The sequence below is a fragment of the Phoenix dactylifera genome, chromosome 3 (genome assembly GCF_009389715.1).
Source record: "Phoenix dactylifera cultivar Barhee BC4 chromosome 3, palm_55x_up_171113_PBpolish2nd_filt_p, whole genome shotgun sequence".
Taxonomy (NCBI): domain Eukaryota; kingdom Viridiplantae; phylum Streptophyta; class Magnoliopsida; order Arecales; family Arecaceae; genus Phoenix; species Phoenix dactylifera.
In genome coordinates, this window is record NC_052394.1 from 17475091 (window position 1) to 17500318 (window position 25228).

The following is a 25228-nucleotide window of genomic DNA, read 5'->3' on the forward strand; positions in this document are numbered from 1 at the left end:
TGTCACGCCCCGGATCCGGATCCGTGACACGGCCGTACTATTGCCGACTACCGCCCACAATAGCACGCAGCCTCATACCTGGGAAATAGGGTAGTCAAACCAACCAAATCTTTTCATGTGTATTCATCTAGTACAACATGCTGGTCAGTACCCAAATACAGAGCTTCTACGTAGTTTATATACACAAAAGTATATACTTGCTTTACCCCAAAAGAAAGAAGCGCTAATACCAAATTAACGTGTCTCTGGCAGCTATCAGTGGTGAGGATCTGAAAGAAAGCGAAACATAAACAGATGTGAGCTACACGGCTCAGTAAGTAATCCTGCATAATCCTACCGGATCAACCAGTAGACTAAACATGTAAATCAGGGTTTTGAGAAGCTGACATGCATGTTTATCTAATAATCATCATGGCATAATAAGTATGCGATTTAAACAAAGCAGTAGTGCAAATCACAACAATTTTCATAATATATGCATATGAAACCGTGCCCCCCGGCATGCCGTGGTCCTTTTTCTCTCGGATGCTACTACGAAGTCCATTCGGCCACTGGCGGGGCCAGCTAGTCATTCTCGGCCACTAGCAAGGCCAGCGAAGTTATTCTCGGCCACTAGCAAGGCCAGCTCAGTTGCATTCGATCAGTAGCATCTTTGAGCCCGTTACAGTGCCTCTTGGCTAACTAAGACTTTATAAACTTACATGCATGATTAAAATATCAGTATCATCATGTCGCATACATAGCCATAGCTTCTGGGATCATGCAAGTTACTTATGCATTGTAACATATCAGGCATGAAACATATATACTTAAAATAAATGCTTAGGAAACATTAATAACATAATATGATCCATAACAGGATTAGGACAGGTTACTTACATTCTTCACTAATCATGCATACAATTCAAATTGTATAAAAAAACACTGGTTCATCTTATAAAACGTATTACAAGATCTACGATAGGATTAAGACAGATTACTTACCTCAATTCGCTTTCCAAATTGCTCAAGTCCAGGTGACTAATCCTCAATCACCTAAAACAACATCATAGGGATTACATTATTCTCCCTTCATTTATTATAAAATTTCTTAGTTCATCATACTATGAACTTACTTGCTTGGGTCCTATCCAAGGATTTAGCCCAAGTCCAATTTGAAGCCTTTGGGATTCGATTTAAAACCAGATTGGGTCCACCTGGGTTGATTGGGTTTTTAATTAAAGGATTGGGCCTCGTTTATAATTGGGTCCAACCTTTTCTAGCCAATTGGGTCCTCTGATTTGGTCAACGTGGCTCATTTGGGTCTGAGTCAGGATTAGCCCAAGGTCAATTCGACCTTCTGTCAGTTAAATTGGGCTTGAATTGGGCCTGATTTACAATCAATTAGGTATGCTGAGACCAACTCAGCTTAATTGGATTCGGACCCAATTTAATTTGGGCTTAACGTGTTTCGGATCCGAACCCGATTCCGGCCCGTTAACCCACTCTTTTCTTTTCTCTTCTCATTTTCTTTCTTTTCTTTTCTTTTTCTTTTTCTTTTCTTCTCTTCTCTTCTCCTTTTTCTTTTCTTCTCCTTCCCGAAGCTTCCTCCCCTCCTCCTCTCTTTCCTTCCTTCTCTCCCGATCTCCCCCTTCCTCTCTTCTCCGACGATGGCCGGACGGCGAGCGGAGGGGAGGATGGCGAGCGGAGGGGGACGGGCCACGACCGGCGGCGTCCGCGGCCAAGCCCCACGGCATCCCCGGCCGAGCCCGCGGCCGAGCTCTCGGCTTCCCCGGTCTTCTTCTTCTCCTCCGGCCGGATCTACGGCCTCTTCCTCCTCTCTCTTTCTTTCTTTCTTTCTTTTCTTTGGTCCTTCCCCTCCGGCACCACCCCATATTCTCTCTCTCTCTTACTCCCAAACCCTCTCTCTTCCTCTCTCTCCATTTTCCCCTGTGAAGGAAGAAGGGGGGTTTGGGAAGGCCGAGCCACAGTCGGCAGTGCCACCGCCGAGCTCGCGGCGTCCACAGCCGCGCCTGCGGCTGAGCCCACGGCCGCGCCTGCGGCTGATCCCGTCGGCGCGGGCGTCGGCTGCTGGCAGACCAAGGGAGCGGCCGCACGCGGTGAGCCCTGTTTCTTTCCCTTCCTTTCTGTCTTTGTTTCTTTCTTTATTATCTTGAATAAATCAGGAGGAGAGAAGGCAGGGGGCTTACCTAGCTTTTGGAAGAAGTCATGAGCCTCTCCTCCGGCGACGGAAGTAGGTTGGCAAACCCTCTCTCTCTTTCTCTCGTTCGGTGTTTAGGGGGGTCTGTGATTTGGGGTTGCCGGCAGAGGCTTAATTGATTATTTAGAGGATGAGACCCCCCTCTAAGAGGTCCCATCCTCTCCATTCCCTCCTGCTCCGGGACTGGCCGCCGCCTCCCCTTGTCTCCGGCGCGCCGGCAGCGGCTGTCAGCAGGGGTGAGGGTCACCCCTCCCTGTCGGTCTTATCCCTTCGTTTTTATTTCTTTTTTTTTTTTTAAATATGATAACAGCACTGCCCACAGTGAAATTTGGGCCCAACCCTTAACTGGGCCCATTTCTTATTGGGCCTAGTAGGTTCTGGGTCCGGACATTACATAAATAATATTAGGGGAAGGATAATGAATGTGCCCATAAGATCCTGTGCATGGTACCGGAAAATCTTCCAAAATTACATCCTTGTCTGCACTCTGCAGGTTTTCTCATTCCAACTGCACACATGCAATTTGAAGAAGGAAAACATCCTGTTTAAATTTGTAGCATTCAGGAAATCTGATGATACGATGATAGGAGATGGATGGTGATCAGATTATTTTAATTTGATATTCTGTTAAATCATGCTTAAATGAAGGTGAGAGAGACGATTAATTGGGTAGTTTTAGTTCTAGATTTTTGCATGCTAACATATGCATTATGATAAACATTTTTTGCTGTTCAGCTTCTTCATATTAGTATATGCTCCTGCGATGCCATCTGTTAAGATGTGAGGTAAGTGGTGGAAATAAGGACTTTTTTCCTTTTTGTGCGTATGCTTGTGTGCATGTGTGTGTATGGTTCAAAAATCCAGCTAGCTATGTCATGTTGATTTTTGTTTTGGTAAGCCTAACTGGGTTTATGTTCCCATTTGTTGGAGAGTACTTAAAGAATTTAACACACAAGAGGAGATAGCGTGCATCAGGGGTTTAATTGAATGCCTTCTGGGCATTTGTTGACTAATTTGGAAGGAAGGATTGATGTAATTTGGAACTTGATGTTGAGCATAGATTAGCCAAGAACAGAATTGCATGCTTTACCCACATGTGTGACTAATTTGGAAGGAAGGATCATTAATAGATGGCTGTGAGCCTATGACCAACTCACCCGATCCAAGATATCTATCTAGACTAGATTAGGATCCAGTCGACCAGATTTTAAGTCGGATTCAATCATGTGTTAAATGTGATCTACCACCTCAAAACTACTTACAGATCATAAATAACACTTTAACACGATACAATGCCCACTTTTAGCCACATGATGCATAGGCTATGAGTCCCCAAATTACATGATTTTTGGTAATGTAAGCAGTTTAGAGGTAGTAGATTGCATTCAACGGCTCGGTTGTGGACACCTGTCTTCTGGTTCCGCTTGACTGGATTTGCAAATGCATGTCTATCTATGTGTGCATGCATATATAAAAGTATATTTTCTTCTCATATAATTTGATATAACAAGAGTTAGGATTACTATTTATGTCCCTATAATGCACTGCCTGTCCAACTCAATCTCATCTAATGAATGGGATACTACTTAAGATGAAGCCGGTTCATTTTTAGTGGGACAAATCCCATACTGTGGATGGATATGGTTGCACAAGGGTACAGGTTGAACTCTAGTCAGTCTCCTATACACTCTTGCAGCCCTTAGTGGAAAGGGTATTTGGTAAATGATTGTGATTCCATCAACCATTGAAATTTTTCATATAGGTTATCCTGTCATCATATTTTTCCTCTTGACAAATGCGAATCAGCATGCATGATGCAAAATGGTTGATCCAAGACAAAGGAGTACGTGATGGAGCAATGCCAATGCCTGATTCAAACAAAGGTCTCTTAATTCGGTGCTTTACCTTTTCTTTTTCCATTTTATTTTAGAGGCTGATTTTTTTTCAATCAAAATATTATGTAAAGGAATCGATAAGAAGTCTTCCAATTAAAAAAGGGGAATGCATTTATAAAGTTACAATAGTCCTATGGCAGTTTCCCCCAAGCCTGCTGAATTATATAAAGCAGAGACAGGCTTATTCACAATGCAAACAAAAACGATTGAAACTACTGCACAGTATTGTAAAACCACTCCCTTCTTAACCTATGCTTTCAAGATTTATCTTGAAGCAAAACATGAAGGTAAAATAAAGTACAGCAAAGGCCACATAACTCTGGATGGGATCTGCATGAAAGCTAAAAATAAGAATTTGAGATAGCTTATATATAGATTAAGTAATCCTTAATAACAATCCTTAATAAAAGAACTGCTGCAAAGAATGATATCGCAGATCTTGTTATTATGAGGCCTACAAATATATTGTATAAACCGACAAAAAAGACCATCAATGAAAAGATCATATCTTGAATATGAGAAGAATTATATTGTAATAATGTTGCATATTTCAAGTATGAGAATAATATAGCAAATAGCAATAATGTTGCACTGAAGCAAAGTAAAAGATAAAAATGACATCTGTATTTTGGTCATATTGATAATACCTGAAATAAAGGATGTGATCATGCGTATGACAGACAATGAAGTCAGACATTGTATCATTCAATCGCATCGTTCCAACAGATTTTCCAATAGTACCCCGATGTTGTAGATTAAAGGTGTTAGATTTCATCCGCTTAACATAACCTTTCTCACTGAGACTCTGCCAAAAGGAACCAATTTTGTTAGCGTATGATGTAACAGGCAGAGATAAGCAAAAGGAATCTAGTTTGGACAGGCTAAACAAACACCAATATGAGAAGACAATGAAAAGAGAACCATATGCATAAAGAATGGATCTGTTTTTTCATACCAAAAGCATTTCTTCGTTAGGAATCACATCTATTTCTTCAAGTTGACTACTTCCTGCATCTTCCAATGAAGAACGCCTTGGAGTTCCAAATTTATTCCTTAGCTCAACTGCTTCTTGTTCAATAAGCTGAAATAAGAAAACCAGTATACTATAGATAATATATTATAGATAGTATATAAGATAGAGTGACAGCAATAGTAGTATAGACTTAAAGCAATAAGATTTTTTATACAGATTATTAACTTATGCAAATAATTCCTAGATCTGAAGCGAAAACAATAACGGAAATAAGGGGGTGAAGAATGGACGACATTTTCATGCTATAAAACTACATAAAATAACCTGTTATAACGGCTGTATTATTTTTTAAAAAAATCTTGTAGCACCAAAGGTACATCAATAGTCATACCATCACTGAATAAAACATGCAGAAATTAAAAAATTAAGAGAAAGAAGCATAAATGTAAAAAAAAATAAGATAACAAATAAAATGGGAAAAAACAATGCAAAGATCAGGGAATAAAAATTCATATCATCCCCATACAAATAATGCAGAATTAAAAATTAAAAGAATTGCATTTGAAAAATAAATAGACAAAATAAAATAAGAAAAAACAATGAAAAGATTAGGGAAGAAAATGCAGCTACTACATGTACCAAATCAAAAAGGAAAACGTGTTAAACCTGATATACACTGTTGACCCGTTTCCTAACAGCTTAAATTGTTTTTGAGTCAAGTGAATTTTCATATGGTATCAAAAGCTAGGGTTGCTGGATGTTATGGGCTTTTAAATCCCTCCCAGTCGATTCAAAAGCTAGGGTTGCTGGATGTTATGGGCTTTTAAATCCCTCTCATGTCTCAGCTTGTTTATCCCTTTGGATGCATAAAGGGTCAAGTGATTACATAGCAAAACATATTTTACATTAGCTACAAGTTGTAAAACCAAACATATTTGCCAGAATGATGTGCAAAACATATTGAAAAATTGCACAATACTCAGGTTTGAAAAGCCAACCATAACATGGTGAGTTAGCTGCATTATCAAATCATGAGTAGAAATGATGAAATGCCATGGGACATACTATATCAGTTCATGATTGACATGCCACATACCACAGCATTTGAAGCCTAGCATGGCACTAGTAAAAACTGCATTTACAATGATGATTCTTCAATTAATATTCATAGTACGCTAAATATATGGCAATAGATATATCAGTAAAGTATGGTTGCATGGTATGGCAGGCTTAAATTGAAGCATGTACACAGCAACAAGTCTATTTTTTTAACATTTTGGTTTAACTTTAGGAAACATGCTTCATCAATTGAAATTGAAGGACCAGAATTCGCACTACCTTGATTAAGTATTATTTCGTCTCCCTTCTTTTCAGAACCTCCAACCTGGATTCAAGATCCCCTCCTCATGAAAGTATTTACAGCAAGCATTAAACAATTCAAAACCATCATAATAGTTTGACCTGACTATGTGATGTTAGTGCTACTACTCAACTTCTTTGACGTATTTATTCTTACCATACCCCTCTTTTTTCACCATCAATTCACCTTAGTATCCTCCCCTCTTTTAAGCCCCACTTATGCTGCCTTGCTCCCCAACATTGGCTCATACAATTAAGCAGGTCATATAACCATTTTATTGCTATGATACTTGACCGTTGCATCCACTTCATCCACCTTACAAGGCAATGCCCTCATCCATCTGCTGCTCCTCTTGTGCACTAGAGCCAATGTAGTAGAAGAATGTTGTTTCGTTATATCTTGTTCACCATTTCTATTTGCAAATCTCTTCATCCACAGTTTCTGGTTTACATTCCTTACCCCTGTACTTTGACTAGAATTGCCAAAAAAATAATCATGCTGTATCTTTCTCATAAGTTTTTTTTAATAATAAAACTTTATTTTTGGCACTTCCAAACTGTCAACTTGACATCGTCCTCCCACAACATCTACAGCACTAAAGGGCCCCACACATGGACATCAACAAATCATTCACATAAATTGTATGTACGAGGTCTCAATTTATGTCACCAGAAAATACTTATTCTTCCCACAAAGGTTCATAATCTTGTCCCTGATCAGGTGAGCTGTCAGCACAACCAATGTAACCATATAGCAGGCCTTCTCTTCCATGAGAACAAATAAGGACTCTTGATACTCAAACCAAGAACTTTGCATCAGTTTTCTGCTTTGTTTCCTTTATATAGGTTTTTCTTCTACACAGTCAATGTCTCAAATCAAATAGAGCACTGATTTCAGCTGAAGTTTCTATTTTAATTGTTTCAGTATGTTGAATGAACTAACTTAGCAGATTAAATCTGATTCAAAATTTTATAATGTTTATCTTTATGCTGTTTGGTTTGTTGTTGGCTAAGATTTTTCCCAATTTAGATGACCATATCATACTTCTTGGTAACTTTTCCACTTCAGAATTCATATTCATTTACACCTAGGGTCATGCTACTCCATTTTTTAATAATAAACCTTTGCCACACAAAACCAGACAAGAAAAAACTTGCCTTATAAGAAGGATCTTCGGTGTAAAAATTTTCCACAAAGCAGTCAAAAAATGTTAATAAGTAAAATAATTCAAAAAAAGAGGTACAGAAAATATTACTACATCAACAAAAGAATCCCTATACACATAAGAACGTGTCATTTGTATTTTCTTACCATTTAAAAATAATAGATTACCTGAAACATGAGCTTCTTACTTGACAAGAGCTCATTCAGCTTAGAAATCTGTGCTGATAAGGATTCAGCTTCATCTATAAACTTCTTTCTCTACAAAAACAGGGAAGAGCATCTTACTATGATCAGGAAGATAAACCCAAAGCAAAAGGGAAATTTGTTATATGTAACTTAAAATGTGCAATCCAAGAAATACAAATTATACCTCAAGTAAAGTGAGTTTTCTCAAGGTTATGTCCAATAAAGCTTCAGCTTGCTTTTCAGATAAACAATATGCTGCTAAGAAGAATATAATAGCCATTAGGTGATAAACCATATGCTGCCATGAAGAATATAATAAGCATTGGGTGCACTGGAACCAATATGAGAAAAATGACCAAAATAACATGGAAAATGGAGGATTCCCTGGGGGAACAAAATCTACTAATTCTTGTGTTTTTTTCTTACCAACGTTCTGCATGAGAGATGTCCCCTCATCCCTCCCCCTCTTTCACAGAAGAACTCACCCTTGCCATTTCTTCATTTTCCAATTATATGCCTTCCCATCAGGCACATGAAGCTCAGCCTCAGCTCTTCACAATGTCTCTCTAAACCCCTGCCTACCCATGCCTTCATCATTTCCAATGTCTCTATGAACCACCCCTCCTCTACTCAGATTGTCCTGTAGCCTTGGTTGTAGAAAGCATCCATGAGGTAGACTATTATGGGGCTGTGGAAGTTAGTGGAGAGATGAAACGTGTCAAGGTCATCAAAGACAGTGGGCAACAATAGTGATTGAAGAGATAATGGAAGGAGGGACTGACATTGAGGGGGAAGGAAAGGTGTGGAGATGAAGGGCCTAAGGGTGGACTCAAACCACTTGTCAAGACTGTCCATGGCCCCGATAATGGTGAAGGAGTGTGGGACAAGTGCTTGCGGTGGGTGATGTCTCAAGGCGCAAAACAGATGAACTCATCTCTCGCTCTTCCCTCACTCTTTGAGAAGCAAGTAATTATTTGCATTTTGATATCAATATAATCCAAGAATAGCTTGCTTGCCTCCATTCAGTACTCTTCCTCTAGTGTTTGTAAGCTCACCTTTATCTCAACATACCTTGCTTAGAAACCGCTATTGGTTTGCGAACTGTGCAAGGACCATATTGTAAAGCCTCACCTATAACACCTCCTTTTTCCCTAATAAACCATGACCAAAATATTCTGTTGTTTAACCATCGTATTTCATTAAAACAACTTATAATGATCCTTATAAGTGTTATCTAATTATAACCAAAAAATTGAACTAAAGGTTTGATCGAGTAAATAAACAGCTGTAATTTTTATTATAATGGTCAAAAACAAACTCCGAGAACTTCATTATTGGGAGGCACCAAGTTTTTAGTATCTTTTCATGAACGTGCATTGAGCATCTACAAAATCATAATTTATATCACAATATTGTATCTTTTAATTCTTTCTGTTGCTCTGTAATGTTTTAGGATAAGTCTCTCTCTAAAAAGAAAATACTTTAGCAGATGAAAAGCGAGATATTTTTTATAATAGAATGATAAAAAAAGTTAGTTCCTATGACATAGCTTTTATCTATTTGTGGCTGTAGAACATTTTTCCTGCCTATTCTGACAATCGACCAAACAGCAACTAAATGAGAAAATCATGATGAGTTTTTTTAATGAAATCCTTTTGTAGCATCATTCTATTCCTACATTCTTTTAAATCCTTTAGTAATTCTAGCATATGCACCCAAAGAAGCCCTAAGAAAAAATAAGTAATAAATTATTTCCTCCAAAAAGTTGGTTATTACAAAATCCAGCATGGGAGTGGGGGTAAAAAAAAAAGAGACCACCACATGAGAAAGAAGAAGATGGAACAGGCACTATTGTTACTATAAAGTATAAACTGACATAAAGCACAAAAAAAAGAGGTTAAGATTCGAGGGGAAATGAACATTAACAAAACCTCAATGCATAACTTAAATTGTAGGACTTTTAGCAAAAGAGGAATTCTCTCAACATATTTCATGTGCCAGGAAAATTATAGGTGGAACAAATTTGAACTTATAGATAGGTACTGTGTCCATATGGCATATCATGACATGTCATGGGTATAGGCATGACCGCATGACACACAGTTACGAGTCCATATATGAAAACCCAGCACTCCTATAAAAGTCCAAGTGACAGAAGTCACATGTAGTACAGACACTGGCCATGGAAGGAGGCAGCTTGGATTCTACATGCAATTTGCAAATGAGAAGAAATCTTGGATGTTGAGAGGAAAGGCTTTAAAGTTTCTAGAAATTATGGCTTCAATAGGATCAAATAACAAAAGAAGGATATGTCAGTCAAATTAATTGATGGGTTTACTTTAGTTAGCTGTCAAAGTGGCAGACATTTTTCCTTTTTTAAAAGTAACTGATAAAAGGGGAAAAAATAACCGTGACATGGCTGCCAACATCAAATATAGAAAACCTCTGGTGACAGATATACCAGTATGGGTTTACTGAATATCAATTAAAGGATGCAGATTCCTACCCTTCATTAATGCAGCTTTAGCAATTGCATTACTTGAGGTTTCCTTAATTATATTAATTACAGCATCCAAATTGTCGAGGCCCACAATGATGCCCTGAAAAAAAATATTGGAAAACATAAATTATAGACATTTTAAGCACCTTAATTTCTACAAATTGCTAATGTACCTCTATAATATGCTTCCTCTCTTGTGCTTGAGAAAGCTTAAATCTTGCACGTCTTTCAATAATAGAACATCTGAAGTCAAGGAATGCCTGGAACATCACACACACAGAAAAAAACATTGTTGTTATATATTATATTGCTCTAATACCAGTAGATCAATATAAAAACATTATATTCATAGTCATGTTGTTCATGAGGCTGATATGAACACCTAATAGCCCCTTGTAGAGAAAAGGCAAAATACAATTTATATATCATCAAAGAAACAAGCCATGCATGCAGCAGTATATAAGTTTCCCTTACCTCATCGTGTTTGCAATTTCAAGCATGAACAACAGGGAAAAAACATCACAAAAACAGTACCCTACAACCTATAATCAGCTAAATTGCAACTAAGATCAAGGGGCTAAGTTTCATACGGCAGCACAATACAGGACGAGAAAGAAAAATGCAATCTCAAGTGATTTTAGAGTTTATACAGACACATGCGCGCGCGCACTAATGCAAGCTCGCCTGCACACGCATACCCACCCACCACACAGACACACTCACATGTTATGAACTATGAAGATATAGTAGTAGTAATTATAGTTCCAACTCAAATACACAATCCACAATTATGCATTTCATGATGCTCCTTGATCTAGACCAGGAAACACTTATCAACCTTAAAGACAAGATACATACATATACAGAACAATAGAAGTATCTGTCAGAACCATTGCCACCAAATTAATGCCTTAGGTTGACAAATAGGAACTTGGCCTATTAAATTGATGCTTCTAGTTCTCAAGGAATCGCTAAAATCCTCAGCCTCCAGTCAACAAAAAGTCACGGCAACTCTACTAACCTTAGCAACCGCCACAGAACGTAAGCTAAGAATGGGCAAATAACAGAGCTTACGCCTGCACCACATGGCTAAAACAACAATATCTTACCCCAAACGGTAGCATTGTACTTGTCCAACCTCCTACTGAATGTCTCCACCACAAGGCACCAACCTTACATTACTGGCTTCCCTAAGGATACCAACCAACCTAATATAGCGAAGGCATATTCTCTGCTCGGCAAGTTAGCATACTAGCACCGTTCCTCAAAAGCTCGTCATCCATGATTCTCATTTGAAGGAACAAAACAAATAAGCATGAAGTGAGGAGGCCATTCTCATAGCAGAGTATTCTGCATCAACCAACAAATCCAAGTATCTAACTCTATCCAACGTTCATTTCTCAGCACAAAAATTGATACAAACATGATATAGCACAACTAATTCAAGTGACTTTTCTCATTTTCTTTTTTACCTCTATAGTTTACAAAATAAGAATTTGATCAGTGTCTATCAAGTTTGCATTTAATAATATATCTTCCGAACACGGCATATATTGTATTTAAGGTCTAAAAGCCAAACTTTAATGTCTTGTTTCATGTCATTAATGGTCCTTGAAAATGCTGGCAAGAACAAAGTTGGATGCTTGAATGCAAAAGTTCAAGTGTTACTCAAAAATGACTGAACATGAATGAGATCTTGGATACCTGAAGCAACTCTTTCAATCCCATTAGCTTTGGCTCCCCATCAAGAATCCTGACAAAAAAATGCAAAGAGAATTAAGCCAGAAACTTTGTACGCAAATAATGTCACCATAAGCAAACAACAGTAAAATCATAAAATCAAGGAAAACAGCCTATCTTATCTGCAACTTAAAAAGCCAATCAAAGGCACAGAAATCGAATCAAATGCTCATAAGATGCCTAACAACCCACAGTGCAGCTAAACTAAGGATCTTCCACTAATAATTGTTGAAACTGCTGCAGGACGGAGTTAAACCAAACAGCACCAGGCTTGAGGTCATTTTACAATCATGCTTCAACACTGCCATAAATTCTGCAGCTTTCATCAGCAAAAGCAGAAGAGCTTCAGGAATGGCACAGCCTAAGACAGCATTGAGACCAGTTCAAGTGCTGCAGGGCACTGCATCTCATATTAGACACAGGCCAGAATGGTCTCTGATCACCCAGCATCAGTGTGACATCAGCTAATGTCATAAAATCAGTTTAAAGTCTTAATTTGAGACATAGGACAATAAATATAATGATACCCAGCCAAGATGTCAGATGCGTGTACATCTTTGTTTTGAGCCTGTAATTTACATGAATCTGCCAGCAACTGCTACAACATCAGTGCATGTCCATATATGAAGAAAAACAATGATATACTTCAAAGCAATTTAGAAACAACAGCAGCAGGGGGAGCAAAAGAACAAACAGGAGCTCAATTGGTTAATCAGTTAAGCACCATAATCTTGGTAACCCTGCTTCTAAGCAGCAAGCCAGAAGCAAAGTATGAAATGAAATTTTGTCAAACAACATAGAGTGAAATTACAGATATACGAGTAGAAGACAGAGGAAGACATGATAAATAAAAGAAGCATGTTAGACACAAGAATGGAAACTTTTCTCTAAGAACAGGAGTCACTGACAAAAAAGAGAACGTTTGCTATTCAGCAAATTTGATATTAATTAATGAAGATTCATATAACATGTTGCCCTACTATGTATTAATATTACGCACTTACATAGATATAGGTTGGAATATACTCACCCTACCATGTTGCAGCTGAAGCTAGACTGAAGAGCAGTAAGACGGAAAAGGTTGTTGAGAACTATGGCTGGATCTGACCCTCTTTTCAGCTGATAGGAAGAATGAAGTAAAGTAAGCATTATTACAATTCCCTATAGTCCAAATATTAATGTTACAATTAGAATGGTACAAACAAACCTCTATCACTATACGCATCCCAGATCGGTCACTTTCATCACGAATATCACTTATGCCTTCTAAAATCTGTACCAAGATTGTTATAAAAATAAAAAGCTTAGAATACATTTCATTCAGTCAAACAACCACAACTTTCATGATAAAAGAGACAGGTGATTGAAGATCTTATTCTTGCTTATAAAAAGATGTGTGGTTGATATATGGGTCTTGAGTGGCCTACAAAGGATAGAGGACTAGAACAGCTACGAGTTTCATAAATAAGAAAACAAGAGAGACTAAAAGGAGTACCACAGTTGTTAAGCTAGACTAGTGTAAGTCTAAAAACCTTTACGGAAATTAAGTAGCCATTGCATATGTAGACTGCCAAAAAAACCACTATAATGACATGCATATTGATCAGAAGACCTTGTGTTATTATCCAACAGGCAAAAATCAAGTAGTACAAGTCTTTTTTTTCCAAAAGCACATGACATAAAATACATATTTTTTGATGGCATGCTCACCATTTACAAGTTAAACATTGAAAAAGAACAAGAAAAAGCAAAATCCAAAAACCCTGAGATACAGAATAATCATGTCAATATGTAGGCGCATTGTGGGAGAATGCATGTACCTCCATGTCTACTGGTTTGGGTGCAAAACTGTGTGCATGGAGGAGAGTCTGTGTGTGCACATGCACACACGTGAGTGCACAATGATTTTATAAGTACCATGGAGTTACTCGATATTAAGATAGCTACTTTTCTAGTTATTACGCATTCCTGCAATTTACTTGAATTATTGCATGTTCACATGTGTTGGAACACTTTTATGTAAATGTGTCCATGCATGTTAAAAAAAAAATTCTAGTTAGCGTCTTTAGTTGGGCTTCCATTGGTAATTTATTTGCAATCTTCTGCTATTTATACTATACATCTAGTCTTTCTCCGATAGATATCAAACTATCTACCTTGTTACCAAGACCATTTTAAGTCCAGGGCAACCTAAGAGGGTTTCGCCAAATTACCATAAGCTTAAAAACTGCATAGCAAGATTCTGCCAATTAGTTTTTCAGGATTCAGTTTAGGACCCTCTCTTGTCTAGAGTTGTCATTTCAACAGATTCAGCAAAAGTCACAACGAACTAATGTCAAGTTAAAGTCCACCAGTAATAAGTTCTTCAAGCATGATGTTATCATTTTTTTAATCCAGAAGCCAACACATGAAAATGGTACAAGCCACAAGGCTTGTTGGTCAAGCATAAGGTAAAGATATTCTACAGAGATGTAAGACTTCATATCTTATTCCTTACAATCCACTGGAGAAAACAAATAAATAGATATGAACAAGAATTAGAGTAGTGACATGGATACACATGTTATTTTGGAAATCGATACAGGGTAGAGGAACATTTACACTCTGCTCCAAATAGGCAAGTGACTGTTAGCGAATTGTTTGTGCATGCAATTTAACTACTTTGAACTAGTTTCAACCAGGGTCGATGGAACCGGTTCCGGGCACCATACCAGTTTTTCGGCGGTACGAGTCGGTACGGACCCGTGCCGTACCGTGTCGGACCTGTACTGACAGAGGAGAGACCGACGCAAACCGTGGGGGAGAGAGAGAGAAGGGGGAGAGAGGGAGGGAGAGAAGAGGCCAGCAGAGGGTGGCATGCAATTTGACCAAATTATCCCTCCATTGGCGTCCGCCACCCACTATGGGCTTCCTCTCCCTCTCCCTCTTCCGCTCGCTCTCTCTCTTCCTCTCTTTCCTTCTCCTTATCCACCTTCAGCAACGATTTTCGTTTCCGTTGCCGAAACCGTACCAGTGAGCTGCCGGTATGGCTTAGAATAGCCGGAACCGCTCGGTTTAGAACGGTTCTGCCAACTATAGTTTTAACTAAATGATCCTTCATCATTCCCAAAAATATGGAGATAATTATACAGAGATGTCCACCATTATAATTATGTTCTTTAACAAAATGATTTTGTATTTCCAGCCAGTCAAACCTCATCCCTTTTTTATTTTATCGTGCGTGAAGTCAAAGAAGCAAGCATCTAGTTGACAATGAGTACCTTGATGCATGAGAACCTGGAAGAAATAAGCTTAATGTTTCTGAGTTTGTTTTTGGATGCCTTTATTATTTATTATTTAGGTCAAATCAGAAGAAATAAGCTTAATGTTTCTGAGTTTGTTTTTGGATGCCTTTATTATTTATTATTTAGGTCAAATCAAAAATATGTTAGTGAGTATAGAACACAGAATCTTACTTAAAAAATGAAAGGAATGGTTGCTGAAAAGCTCTTCAAATGATCTTCAACGTCAATAAAAAGAGAAATTAGCTATGATATATAAAACAGTTAGATGCCTTTAGATGTAGTGTAGTTTTAGACTTTAAGGTGCCTTGTGTGATGAATGGTCCAGATGCACAAAAGAAACAAATATCCTTGGAAAGTGATCTGACTATAGAATGCCACACCATCCAGTTGACCTTTGTAGATTCCAGCAGTGACGACCCTAAGTTTATCCCTAAAAACTTACAATAACCAAAGCTCTACTTCAAAGAATGTGATTCTACAAGCTTACAAGCTCAACATTTTGGTGCTAAAAGGATGAGCAACAGCCTCAAAATCGGTGCCTCAGCCATCATACTGTATGCACCAAACTTTGCCAATGTAACTCAGGAGGTAATTGTTGGACAGAGTTAGAATGTACGAAAAAAGCATGGATATACAGTGAATGCAAAGCCCTGTCATCTGTACCCAAATCAAAATACCTTGTCTTCCACAAGTTCAGCAATTTTCTCCACCAGAGCAGATTTGTTTGTTTGGTAAGGGATCTGCAATATAGTGAATAATATTGATGAATTTTGAGTTTGTTAAAGAGTAATCAGAAAAAAAATAGCATCACATAGACCTATAAAAAAATTGCTAAAAGAAGAAGATAGAACCTCCTTTATTATTATGGCAGTGCGTTTGGTTTTTTCATCAAGCACTTCCATGTCAGTCTTTCCTCTAACTATTATGCGTCCTCTTCCAGTTCTATACGCCTCCAAGATTCTTTGGAAGAAGCAAAGAAAGATATATGCCACAACTAAGTCTCACATAACTGGTAATAAATACAAGAAAAAAATAAAGAAATTTTTCATACCCAGCATTCCCCATGATCATTCCTCCAGTTGGGAAATCAGGTCCAGGCATGTATTCCAGCAGTTCTTGGAGCTTGTGCACATTGGAAAAAAAAAATCAAGGCCATATAGAAACAGTGAATTAAAGCAAATGCCAGGAGCATGAAAAAACATATTCAATTTTAACAAACATCAAGATCAGGCAATTAATTTATCTTTGACCAACACATGACAAAATTATTTGTGCTCTGGGGATGCAAATAAAATCCCCCAAAGCAACCTCATCAAGATACAACAGAAGAGGTTTTTGCCAATGAATTGATTGATCTTAAGCCCCTTACTACTCAAGCAGAGAAGACATGTTGTTCATGCTTAATATAGAGAGAATGGTACTTCTCCCCACCTCTTCCTCCTCTTCATTACAAAGCCTCGGGGCTCTTCTCACAGATCTAAAGCTCTTTTAAAGAGACCTAAGGCTTTTCATACAGAGCTTTCAAAGCTTTTCCTTCATAAAGCCCCCACCCATTTTTCCTGCTCATGATATGGGCCACCTCAAATCAGTACAGAGCTTTAGGTGCTCTCTCAGCAGAATATCAGGATTTATATGGAACTTTAAGCTTCTACCTGAATCTGTGCCACTCCATAGTAGAGTTAGAACTCTCCAAAATCTCAAAAGGTAAGGCAATGGGCCAAGATCAGGCCAAGTCTCCCCAAGCATAGCCTAGCTCAAATTAGTCAAAGGGCTAAAAGGGCCATGAAGTCAAGCAAGCAGCATAGAAAACATAGAAGAAGAGGTTTTTGCCAATGAATTGATTGATCTTAAGCCCCTTACTACTCAAGCAGAGAAGAAATGTTGTTCATGCTTAATATAGAGAGAATGGTACTTCTCCCCACCTCTTCCTCCTCTTCATTACAAAGCCTCGGGGCTCTTCTCACAGATCTAAAGCTCTTTTAAAGAGACCTAAGGCTTTTCATACAGAGCTTTCAAAGCTTTTCCTTCATAAAGCCCCCACCCATTTTTCCTGCTCATGATATGGGCCACCTCAAATCAGTACAGAGCTTTAGGTGCTCTCTCAGCAGAATATCAGGATTTATATGGAACTTTAAGCTTCTACCTGAGTCTGTGCCACTCCATAGTAGAGTTAGAACTCTCCAAAATCTCAAAAGGTAAGGCAATGGGCCAAGATCAGGCCAAGTCTCCCCAAGCATAGCCTAGCTCAAATTAGTTAAAGGGCTAAAAGGGCCATGAAGTCAAGCAAGCAGCATAGAAAACATAGAAGAAGAGGGTCATATTAATGAAATTGGTTAGGAGAACAAGCTGGTCTTGGTCCTTGAACATAACTAAATCAAAAATGCCCTATAAACCCAATCAAATCAAATCCATAGTAGTTCCTAAAGTCCATTGGAACTACAAGCCCCTGAACAAATTAAAACAAACAGAAGATGAAAATAAACAAGTCAGATTTAAAGAGACCTCAAAGTCCCTAAGCTGGTTAATTACATGAAAAAGAAATAAATAAATAAGTTTCAAAACGGACTCGACATGGACATCCAATTCCTGAAGCTCTTGGCTACCTGAGGATCAACTCAAAGGGGACCTCTCCTCCAAACAGAATCTCATCACCCTACTCTCCCATACACATGTATCTAAGTTTCTTTATTGCCAAAAGTAATGTAGATTAGAGATTTTCCCCAGCTCAAACAAAGTAGAGAACAGGTTAGCACTAATGAACACAGTTTCCTGCTTTTTGGCGCTTGAATAAAGTCTCTTAACCAAATATTTCTCAATCATAGGGTCAATTAACAACAGGTTCTTGAATTTGCTGGATAATGAACTTATATAACAAAAGCCTTCTCTTGCAGAACAAGCTTAACAAGATTAATATTATAAATAAAATAATTATGAATCTCTCATCCACCCTCAAGGATCACTACTTACCCAGCCTAGAAAGGCAGATTTCTGATCCCTTAGGGGACTAAAAAAGGGCAATGCTTAAGATGTACATGGGTGACTATTTGTTTGTGCAAGAAGGCTACCACACCATTAACCTCTAGAAGTTTTCCAAACAAAAGCGAAAGTGTGCCTTCGATTGACATCCGTCTTTGAATCAACAAGGCATTACGGATACAATTTTGTTTAAGAAAACAATTTTGCTAAGGTAGGTACAAAACCCAAGGATCTTTAAAGCTTATGTGCATGGTAAAACCCCTCTAATGTCTTAGGTGTGACATGCTATAATACGGATATGCTGCAACTGATAGCATCATGTGCTAAGTTTTATCAACTATGATGAAGCAAAACGTAATTCAGATATAAATAAAGCATAAACAAACCATAAATACTTGTTCACAATAATTTTCAAAAGTCAAAGCTCTGCCTTTGCACTCCTGCCCCCCACAAATTTCATATTAAAGGAAAAAAAAACTTTGTCCAACCATCATGAATCTATAAATCTTTAGCATATACATGAATGTTTACCCGAATGAACAATACTTGAAGTATGTAACAAAAATAAAGGTTCTTAACTAAATTTGTAGACAAATACTGAGATAAAATTGAACATATACATCAAGTTCTATGATCAAATCATTTGAAAATATTATGCTATGGTTTACGACAGTGTATTATCAAATTTATAAGCTATTGTCAATTATTTAAAGAAATTAGATATTTGATTTAGTTTTCATATGAGGTTCACTTTAAAAGGTCAAAATCTTTACCCTGTCTAGATATGCCTGACTTGTCATAAATTGTTTGAGTAACTATAGGTGAATGTTAAAAGGTTTTAAGTAGCCACCCATAGTGACCTAGCAAAATTGCAGTATCACATGGGGTCTTGGTACGTCCTGTACCAAAAGAAGGAACAAGTGTTCTGCTGATTCCAGTATTGTACCATACCTTACCATACCATGCCAATAAGGTATGACTACATAGCTCAATATTGAGACAAAACCTTGAAATGTTACCAAATGAAGAGGACATTGTTTTATTTTAGTATTATTACCTCAAAATCATTCAAATCTATCAATGCTTTTTTTCTTCTTGAAAAACAATTTTCCGTAAAGTATCATTAGCACCTAATCATCTAACATATTTAAAAGTCAGAGATATTGCTTCTCTTGAAAATCATTTTTTATCTCATATAACATTATTTTCCTAATCTTCTATAAAATATTTTGTAGATTTTTAAGACAATACAATACAACAAGCATGCATTCATGTGTGTAAGTTATCACATCAAGGAGTTAGGCAGGCATTTTCAGTGATCTTTGTGCCATCTAGTGTCAATGATCCAGCAAAACCTCTTGCTGGAATAGGAATTAAGACTAAAGGGAATATATTAATGCATGACAAACAGCAAACTCTTGGATCAAATAAGATGTGTTGAACAATGTGAAAGACGAGGGGGCAGTGTTTGGGGTCCAAACCCCAGCATAGAGCAACCAGCATTGCTTGAGCCCACCATGACTTATCTACAGTGTTCAATAAATTCTAGACATTTTAGGAAAACAGTAAAGCACGAGACGCAGTATTACTCAGCAGCAAAAAACAAAAGATAGGCACGTGTTAGTTTTGAAAATGATAGATACCAGCAAAATATTTCGTTATCTAACCTTAATAGGAGGAGGGAATATCACATGGAAATTTCCATAGGTTTCCTTCCACACATCAATAAACAACTCATTTGGCAACACATTTATTATTTAAAAATAACTGCTAATTTCTGGAAATTGACATTCTGGACACCATAAAACCTAATTCTACAAGGCTTAAATGTGGCCCAGGTTGAATATTTTCAAGCAAACAATAATCACAGTGACATGCACAGCCCAAAGACCTAATCCAAATTAAGCATATAAAGCTTGAAGGCCATGAAGGGAGGAAAAAATGATTCAAATCCTATGTTCCTATACAGATTCAAAAAAGAAAGAGCTTAGCATACTTACTGTAGCCTCAGGATTATGGATCAAAGCAGAAAGTGCATCCACAAGCTCCCCAAGATTATGAGGAGGAATATTTGTTGCCATTCCAACCTGGTTGTACAAGAGTTGCATATATCATATCAACTTTGTACCACACAATAGTTTATGTCAACCACGTGAAAGTTCTTTACAATTAAGAAAATAGTAATTAATGCTTATAATTGTAATATATATTTTTAAATCGGTCATACCGCAATTCCAGAAGAACCATTCAACAATAAAATTGGGATACGAGCCGGCAAAAGAGATGGCTCTTTTTGTGAATTGTCAAAATTTGGAACAAAGTCAACCTGTCAATAAATTATCCAAATATAAAATCAAAAGATAAGAAAGAAAAATGCATGTACGTGTGGCTATGAAATACAGAGAACTGTAACACCAACCGTATTCAGTTCTAAATCAGTTAAGAGCATGGCTTCAGTAAGTGCCTGCGACATGGCAAAAGAACAAATGCAAACTCCTCAATGAAATTAAGGATTATATAAGAATACAACAAGAAATACACTCCATGCATACAAATGTAAGCCCGAAAAAATTCCTTGTTAGAAAGCTATTACTATAGGGTTGCACTCTATGTTTATCAGGGGGCACTTCATTAAAATCCCCAGATTAAAAAGTATATATAATTTAAGTTTATAAAACTGCATCATGTATAATTTAAGTTTAGTATATATAATACTAAATGCATCATGTAGCAGCAGAGAGGAATTCTAGACCAGTGATAGCTGACAGAATTATGTAGCCACAAAAACATGATGACAATATGCCAAGGGATAGCTAGTTGAGGGCAAAAGTTTATAATTCAGCAAAGCTTCAGGAGCCTATCATAGGAATATAGAGTTAAACAATTAAAGAATTTCTGAAACATCCCAACAGAACTCAACAAAAATCAGGAATTTCGTTATTTGAAGAAATATTGACAAAAATCATGCTTTGTTAAAAGTCACCAAAATTTAAAAAGTATGTTGGTATTGAAATAGCAAAAGAAATTTACAAAAACACTAGAATATTTCCCAAAAGAAATTCCAGGAACATCATGTCACTAGGCACGAAGAAGGCAATCGAAACATTCTGCTTGAATGGTGTATAACATATACAAGGGATAGCTAAAGCCTTCATAAGCATGCAGGACTTGTGCTTATACAAAAGTTCATTAGGAAAAAAGGAGAAGAAGAAAAAGGAATCACTGGACACCACAACGAAAACACAAAGAAGGGCTCATATTTTTTTATGGCAGCTGAAACCAAACAATCAGATGTAAATATGATAATTAAAGAATCTCTCAAACATACGTCCAATCTGCACTCAGTGTAACGCATAGCGGCAGGAGGATCGGCATCAATTGATCCAAAGTTTCCATGTCCTCGAATAAGAGGACATCGCATGGAGAAGTCCTGCAACAATTCAGAAGCAATAAATAGGGGGAAATGCAATATAACACAACCAAATATTTGATTTAAGGATAGATAAGTGAAAAGCTACTTTGCTTAAGCCAGCATTCTCTCAGGAAAAAATGAACAATAACAACAATGGCATAAGGAGCTTATAACAGTTATTCAATGTTAGTGAAGAAGAAGCATAAGATTTCATGGAACAGAATGAGCCACTTTCACCATAAAAAAAAAAAGCAACAGACTTTTTTATGCGAAGGAACTAAACAAAATTAGATTAGTTACATGACAAGTCAAGCAAAAGACCATGGAATGCCATTGCAATTTGGCAAGTCAAGCATGCCTACAAGTAATTGTTGCTTCAAATCACTTTGTGCCTGTGAAGCTTTTGAAGGAAGCTCTTGTAGGACATATATGATCCCTTCCCCGTGTAGAAGGTGACTAAATTACCGCATATTTAGGAATTTAATACTAGAATACAACCATTTGCAGGAAATAACTATCCAACTGTACCTCCAACCTACTGTAGTGGCTAGGGAAGATTGGATCCAGTGAGTAGAGAAAAAAGTAATGTTGTAAATGAACATGGGCCAAATTTGGTGAACAATGTCCATACCATCTATAGGATTCTTCAGAGATCATGAAGAGCAGACTCTTCATCAACATTCGACAGAGCAAATAGAAGTACACAATATACAGATGATAATTAAATATTACCATGAAAAATCATTTAGATTTGCTTTCTCCAATCTCTTTCACCATATAAGTGATGTGATTTAAAAAACTTCAGTAACATAAGGCATGTTATTTGTAGTGTTCCATGTATGAGAATGAGATTTGAATGCATATCCAAGTGTCTAAGACAGAAAGGGGGAAAGGAAATATGGGATACATGAGATAAGTTACAATTTTGACTAGATTATACATTTATACCTTTAGATATTGTTTGTTTAAACAGTATAAATAGACATTAAAAAGGTATTGTTTGCTAAGATCTTTTAATATACATGTTTCTTATTCAAACTTAACTTAAGAAAATAAGAAAAATAACATTTTGCAAAGTTATTTCAATATATATATATATATATATATATATATATATATATATATATATATATATATATATATATATATATATATATTCTTGGCCAGTCACTAAAATACTTACTTCTAACATGAAAAGGGTCAAACTCATTTTTGAAAGAGTTCAACTCTCCACAAATCTCTAATAGGGGCAACCATAGAACTTCATAAGTATCCACGCGTCTAATACATATCCAACTCAGCTATGTAACCAACACGGATTTTTGGAGCCAAATGCGAGTACCCAGGTAACGCAGGCTATTTGCATATTCACAACTATGTATAATGTCAAAAAAAACATCATTTTGAATAAGGTTGTCCCTAGGAATTGGAAGAAAAGAAAAAAAACCCACTAAAACTTGCAGGGCCACAAAAGCCACATCATTCCATTGTTGTCAAATTGGACCTATCTTAATAAATACCTTGATTGTTCAAATACTGCAAGGAAAAAGATCTGAAGAAGATTAAAACCTTTGTCTGTTTAAAATTGATAACTAAGGTCAAATAACTGTAGCTCTTGTAGAGCTTCTTGCATCTCAGGCGAACTTTCTGTTAAGAATTACAGCAATTTATATGACCACATTAAGTATGGCTAACTTGTTATAGTAAACTATAAAAGATATGTTCCTTAGGCATATATAAGATTGCATGAAGACACTATATCTAATCACTAAGGGTTTCTTTTGAACATTTTCTTATATAGCACCAAGCACAAGCATACAAAACATTGATGAGAACGGAATAAATAGGTTGAGAAATTATGATTACCTGTGCCATCCGCACTAAAGATTCATAAACAGCAGTATCTCCATGGGGATGATACTTACCTAAGACCTGCAAGTGATACAAATTTCTAAATAGTAATTACTAAAGAATAAACAAGAAGAGAGCCCAATGAAAACCTTTACGCAATATAGAGGAAAATCATGGACAACTAAAATAATTAAAAGGATTGCAACTTCTATGAAGTCTGGGAAAGTACGAAGCTATGGATCTTGCCTCGCCAACAACCCTCGCACATTTCTTGAAAGGCTTACGAGATGAAAGGCCCAGCTCATGCATTGCAAACCTGTAATTGAATTTAAGGATATAAACACATGCATTTATATCAATCCTATCAAAGAGGTATGAAGAACATTTGTAAACATTGTTTCGTGAAAGTTAAGGAAACAAAAACTCAAGTAAAAGATCAATTGAAATTATTATGTGAAAATTTAACAAAATTCAGCAAGGTAGGACACAGAATAGTTTGCTTGTAGATTAGTACCAGCATCACATTTGCTACTAGATGAATTAGTGGAAGTAGAAATTAAAACAATTCTCCAATGTTTATCATATTCAAGACATGTGTTAGGAGCTGCTTAGTCTATAGCTTGAGTAAAGAGATGCTCAATGACATTATATTTTATCTGATATGTAACAGTAAACAGTTATATACACCTGCAGCATCTCATAACAGGTACAAGGTAACAGAACAATTAAAGTAAATTTTTCATATATTGCACATCAAACTGTGTGATATTCCATCTGCACAACACTTTATGAGCAATTTTAAATTAGTTTTACCTTATTCTTTACTGAAAAAATTGCAATTATTGAAATTCACGATGTAAAATTGTTGCATCGCCTCGTGTATCTCAGACGAACCGTCAAACAGAACGCAATATAAATCTCAACCCTCACACTCCATTATATGACAGAACACAATATTTTCAGCAAGAAACATGCAATCGCAAGTCAAAATTAGTCTTTTTGAAAGTTTTCTTGAATGGCCAAAGAAGTGAATCAAATTAAACAACGGCAAAAAAAAATAAACTTTACAAAATTAATACCCAAGAAAATAGAAAACCAACAGTAAAAGCCAATAGCTACACTTAACAGTATCCTCCGGTGCACGGGCTTCAACCCATCCCTAACGTCCGGCAAGGCGCGGCCGAGCAAAACTGACATGGCATAGGCCATGTAGGCCTCGGTCGCTTCCTTGTGGAGCTCAGCGGGGACGATCCTCCCATCTCGCGCGCTGCTCCTCTCCTTCACCATCAAGCCCCCATTGCCCCCTTCCTCCCGCTTCTCCTCCTTCGCCCTCCCGACCTCATCGTCTCCATCCCTCCGCTTCGATCTCGCGACCCGGACGGAGCGCCCAGGGGCGGTGGAGAGGAACCGGAGCTCGGAGAAGCCGCTACGGGAGAAAGAGATAGAGGCGCGGAGGGAGGGAAAGGGCGGGCGGTAGCGCGCCAGAGAAGAGGAGGTGAGGCGGAGCACCGTGGAGAGAGCCATTCTTGGGGGACGGAAACCCTAGTTTTTTCTGTTTTTTTCTCAGAAGCCGTCCGCCATTGGAGAGGGTTTTGAGAGGGTTCTTGTAACGCAAGAGAGGGAAAGATTGGGAGGAAAACGGGCAACGAGCGGCGTTACCGTGGATTTTCGCGGCGCGTTGTCCTTA

The 25228-nt window shown here is 37.4% G+C and overlaps 1 protein-coding gene across 3 annotated transcripts; it reads right to left on the bottom strand.

Moving 5' to 3' along the window:
- Nucleotides 1–209: 209 nt before the first annotated feature.
- LOC120110282 (DNA gyrase subunit A, chloroplastic/mitochondrial-like) lies at nucleotides 210–25228 on the bottom strand. Of its 3 annotated transcripts, none has more exons than XM_039124828.1 (20): nucleotides 24668–25228; nucleotides 23788–23857; nucleotides 23557–23622; nucleotides 21607–21708; nucleotides 20698–20742; nucleotides 20506–20604; nucleotides 20279–20365; nucleotides 16354–16424; nucleotides 16154–16262; nucleotides 15980–16042; nucleotides 13226–13291; nucleotides 13049–13137; nucleotides 11983–12031; nucleotides 10452–10538; nucleotides 10285–10378; nucleotides 7963–8033; nucleotides 7761–7850; nucleotides 5051–5176; nucleotides 4743–4900; nucleotides 210–269 (listed from the first exon to the last, which is right to left on the bottom strand). In XM_039124828.1, the coding sequence occupies exons 1-20, from the start codon at nucleotides 25063–25065 to the stop codon at nucleotides 224–226; spliced, it is 1986 nt and encodes a 661-aa protein (XP_038980756.1). In that variant the 5' UTR covers nucleotides 25066–25228; the 3' UTR covers nucleotides 210–223. The 3 variants fall into 3 exon arrangements, with proteins under 3 accessions (XP_038980756.1, XP_038980755.1, XP_038980754.1); XM_039124827.1 differs by lacking the exon at nucleotides 210–269 and adding an exon at nucleotides 4185–4425; XM_039124826.1 differs by lacking the exon at nucleotides 210–269 and adding an exon at nucleotides 4185–4436.

What these genes read in the sequence shown, in the direction of transcription:
- LOC120110282 (XM_039124826.1), bottom strand. Translation starts at nt 25,065, where the DNA reads ATGGCTCTCTCCACGGTGCTCCGCCTCACCTCCTCTTCTCTGGCGCGC. An exon ending in CTGCCATAATAATAAAGGAG is followed by an intron (nt 16,043 to 16,153) that starts GTTCTATCTTCT and finishes ACTATATTGCAG; the next exon opens with ATCCCTTACCAAACAAACAA. An exon ending in GGATGCGTATAGTGATAGAG is followed by an intron (nt 13,138 to 13,225) that starts GTTTGTTTGTAC and finishes TCTTCCTATCAG; the next exon opens with CTGAAAAGAGGGTCAGATCC.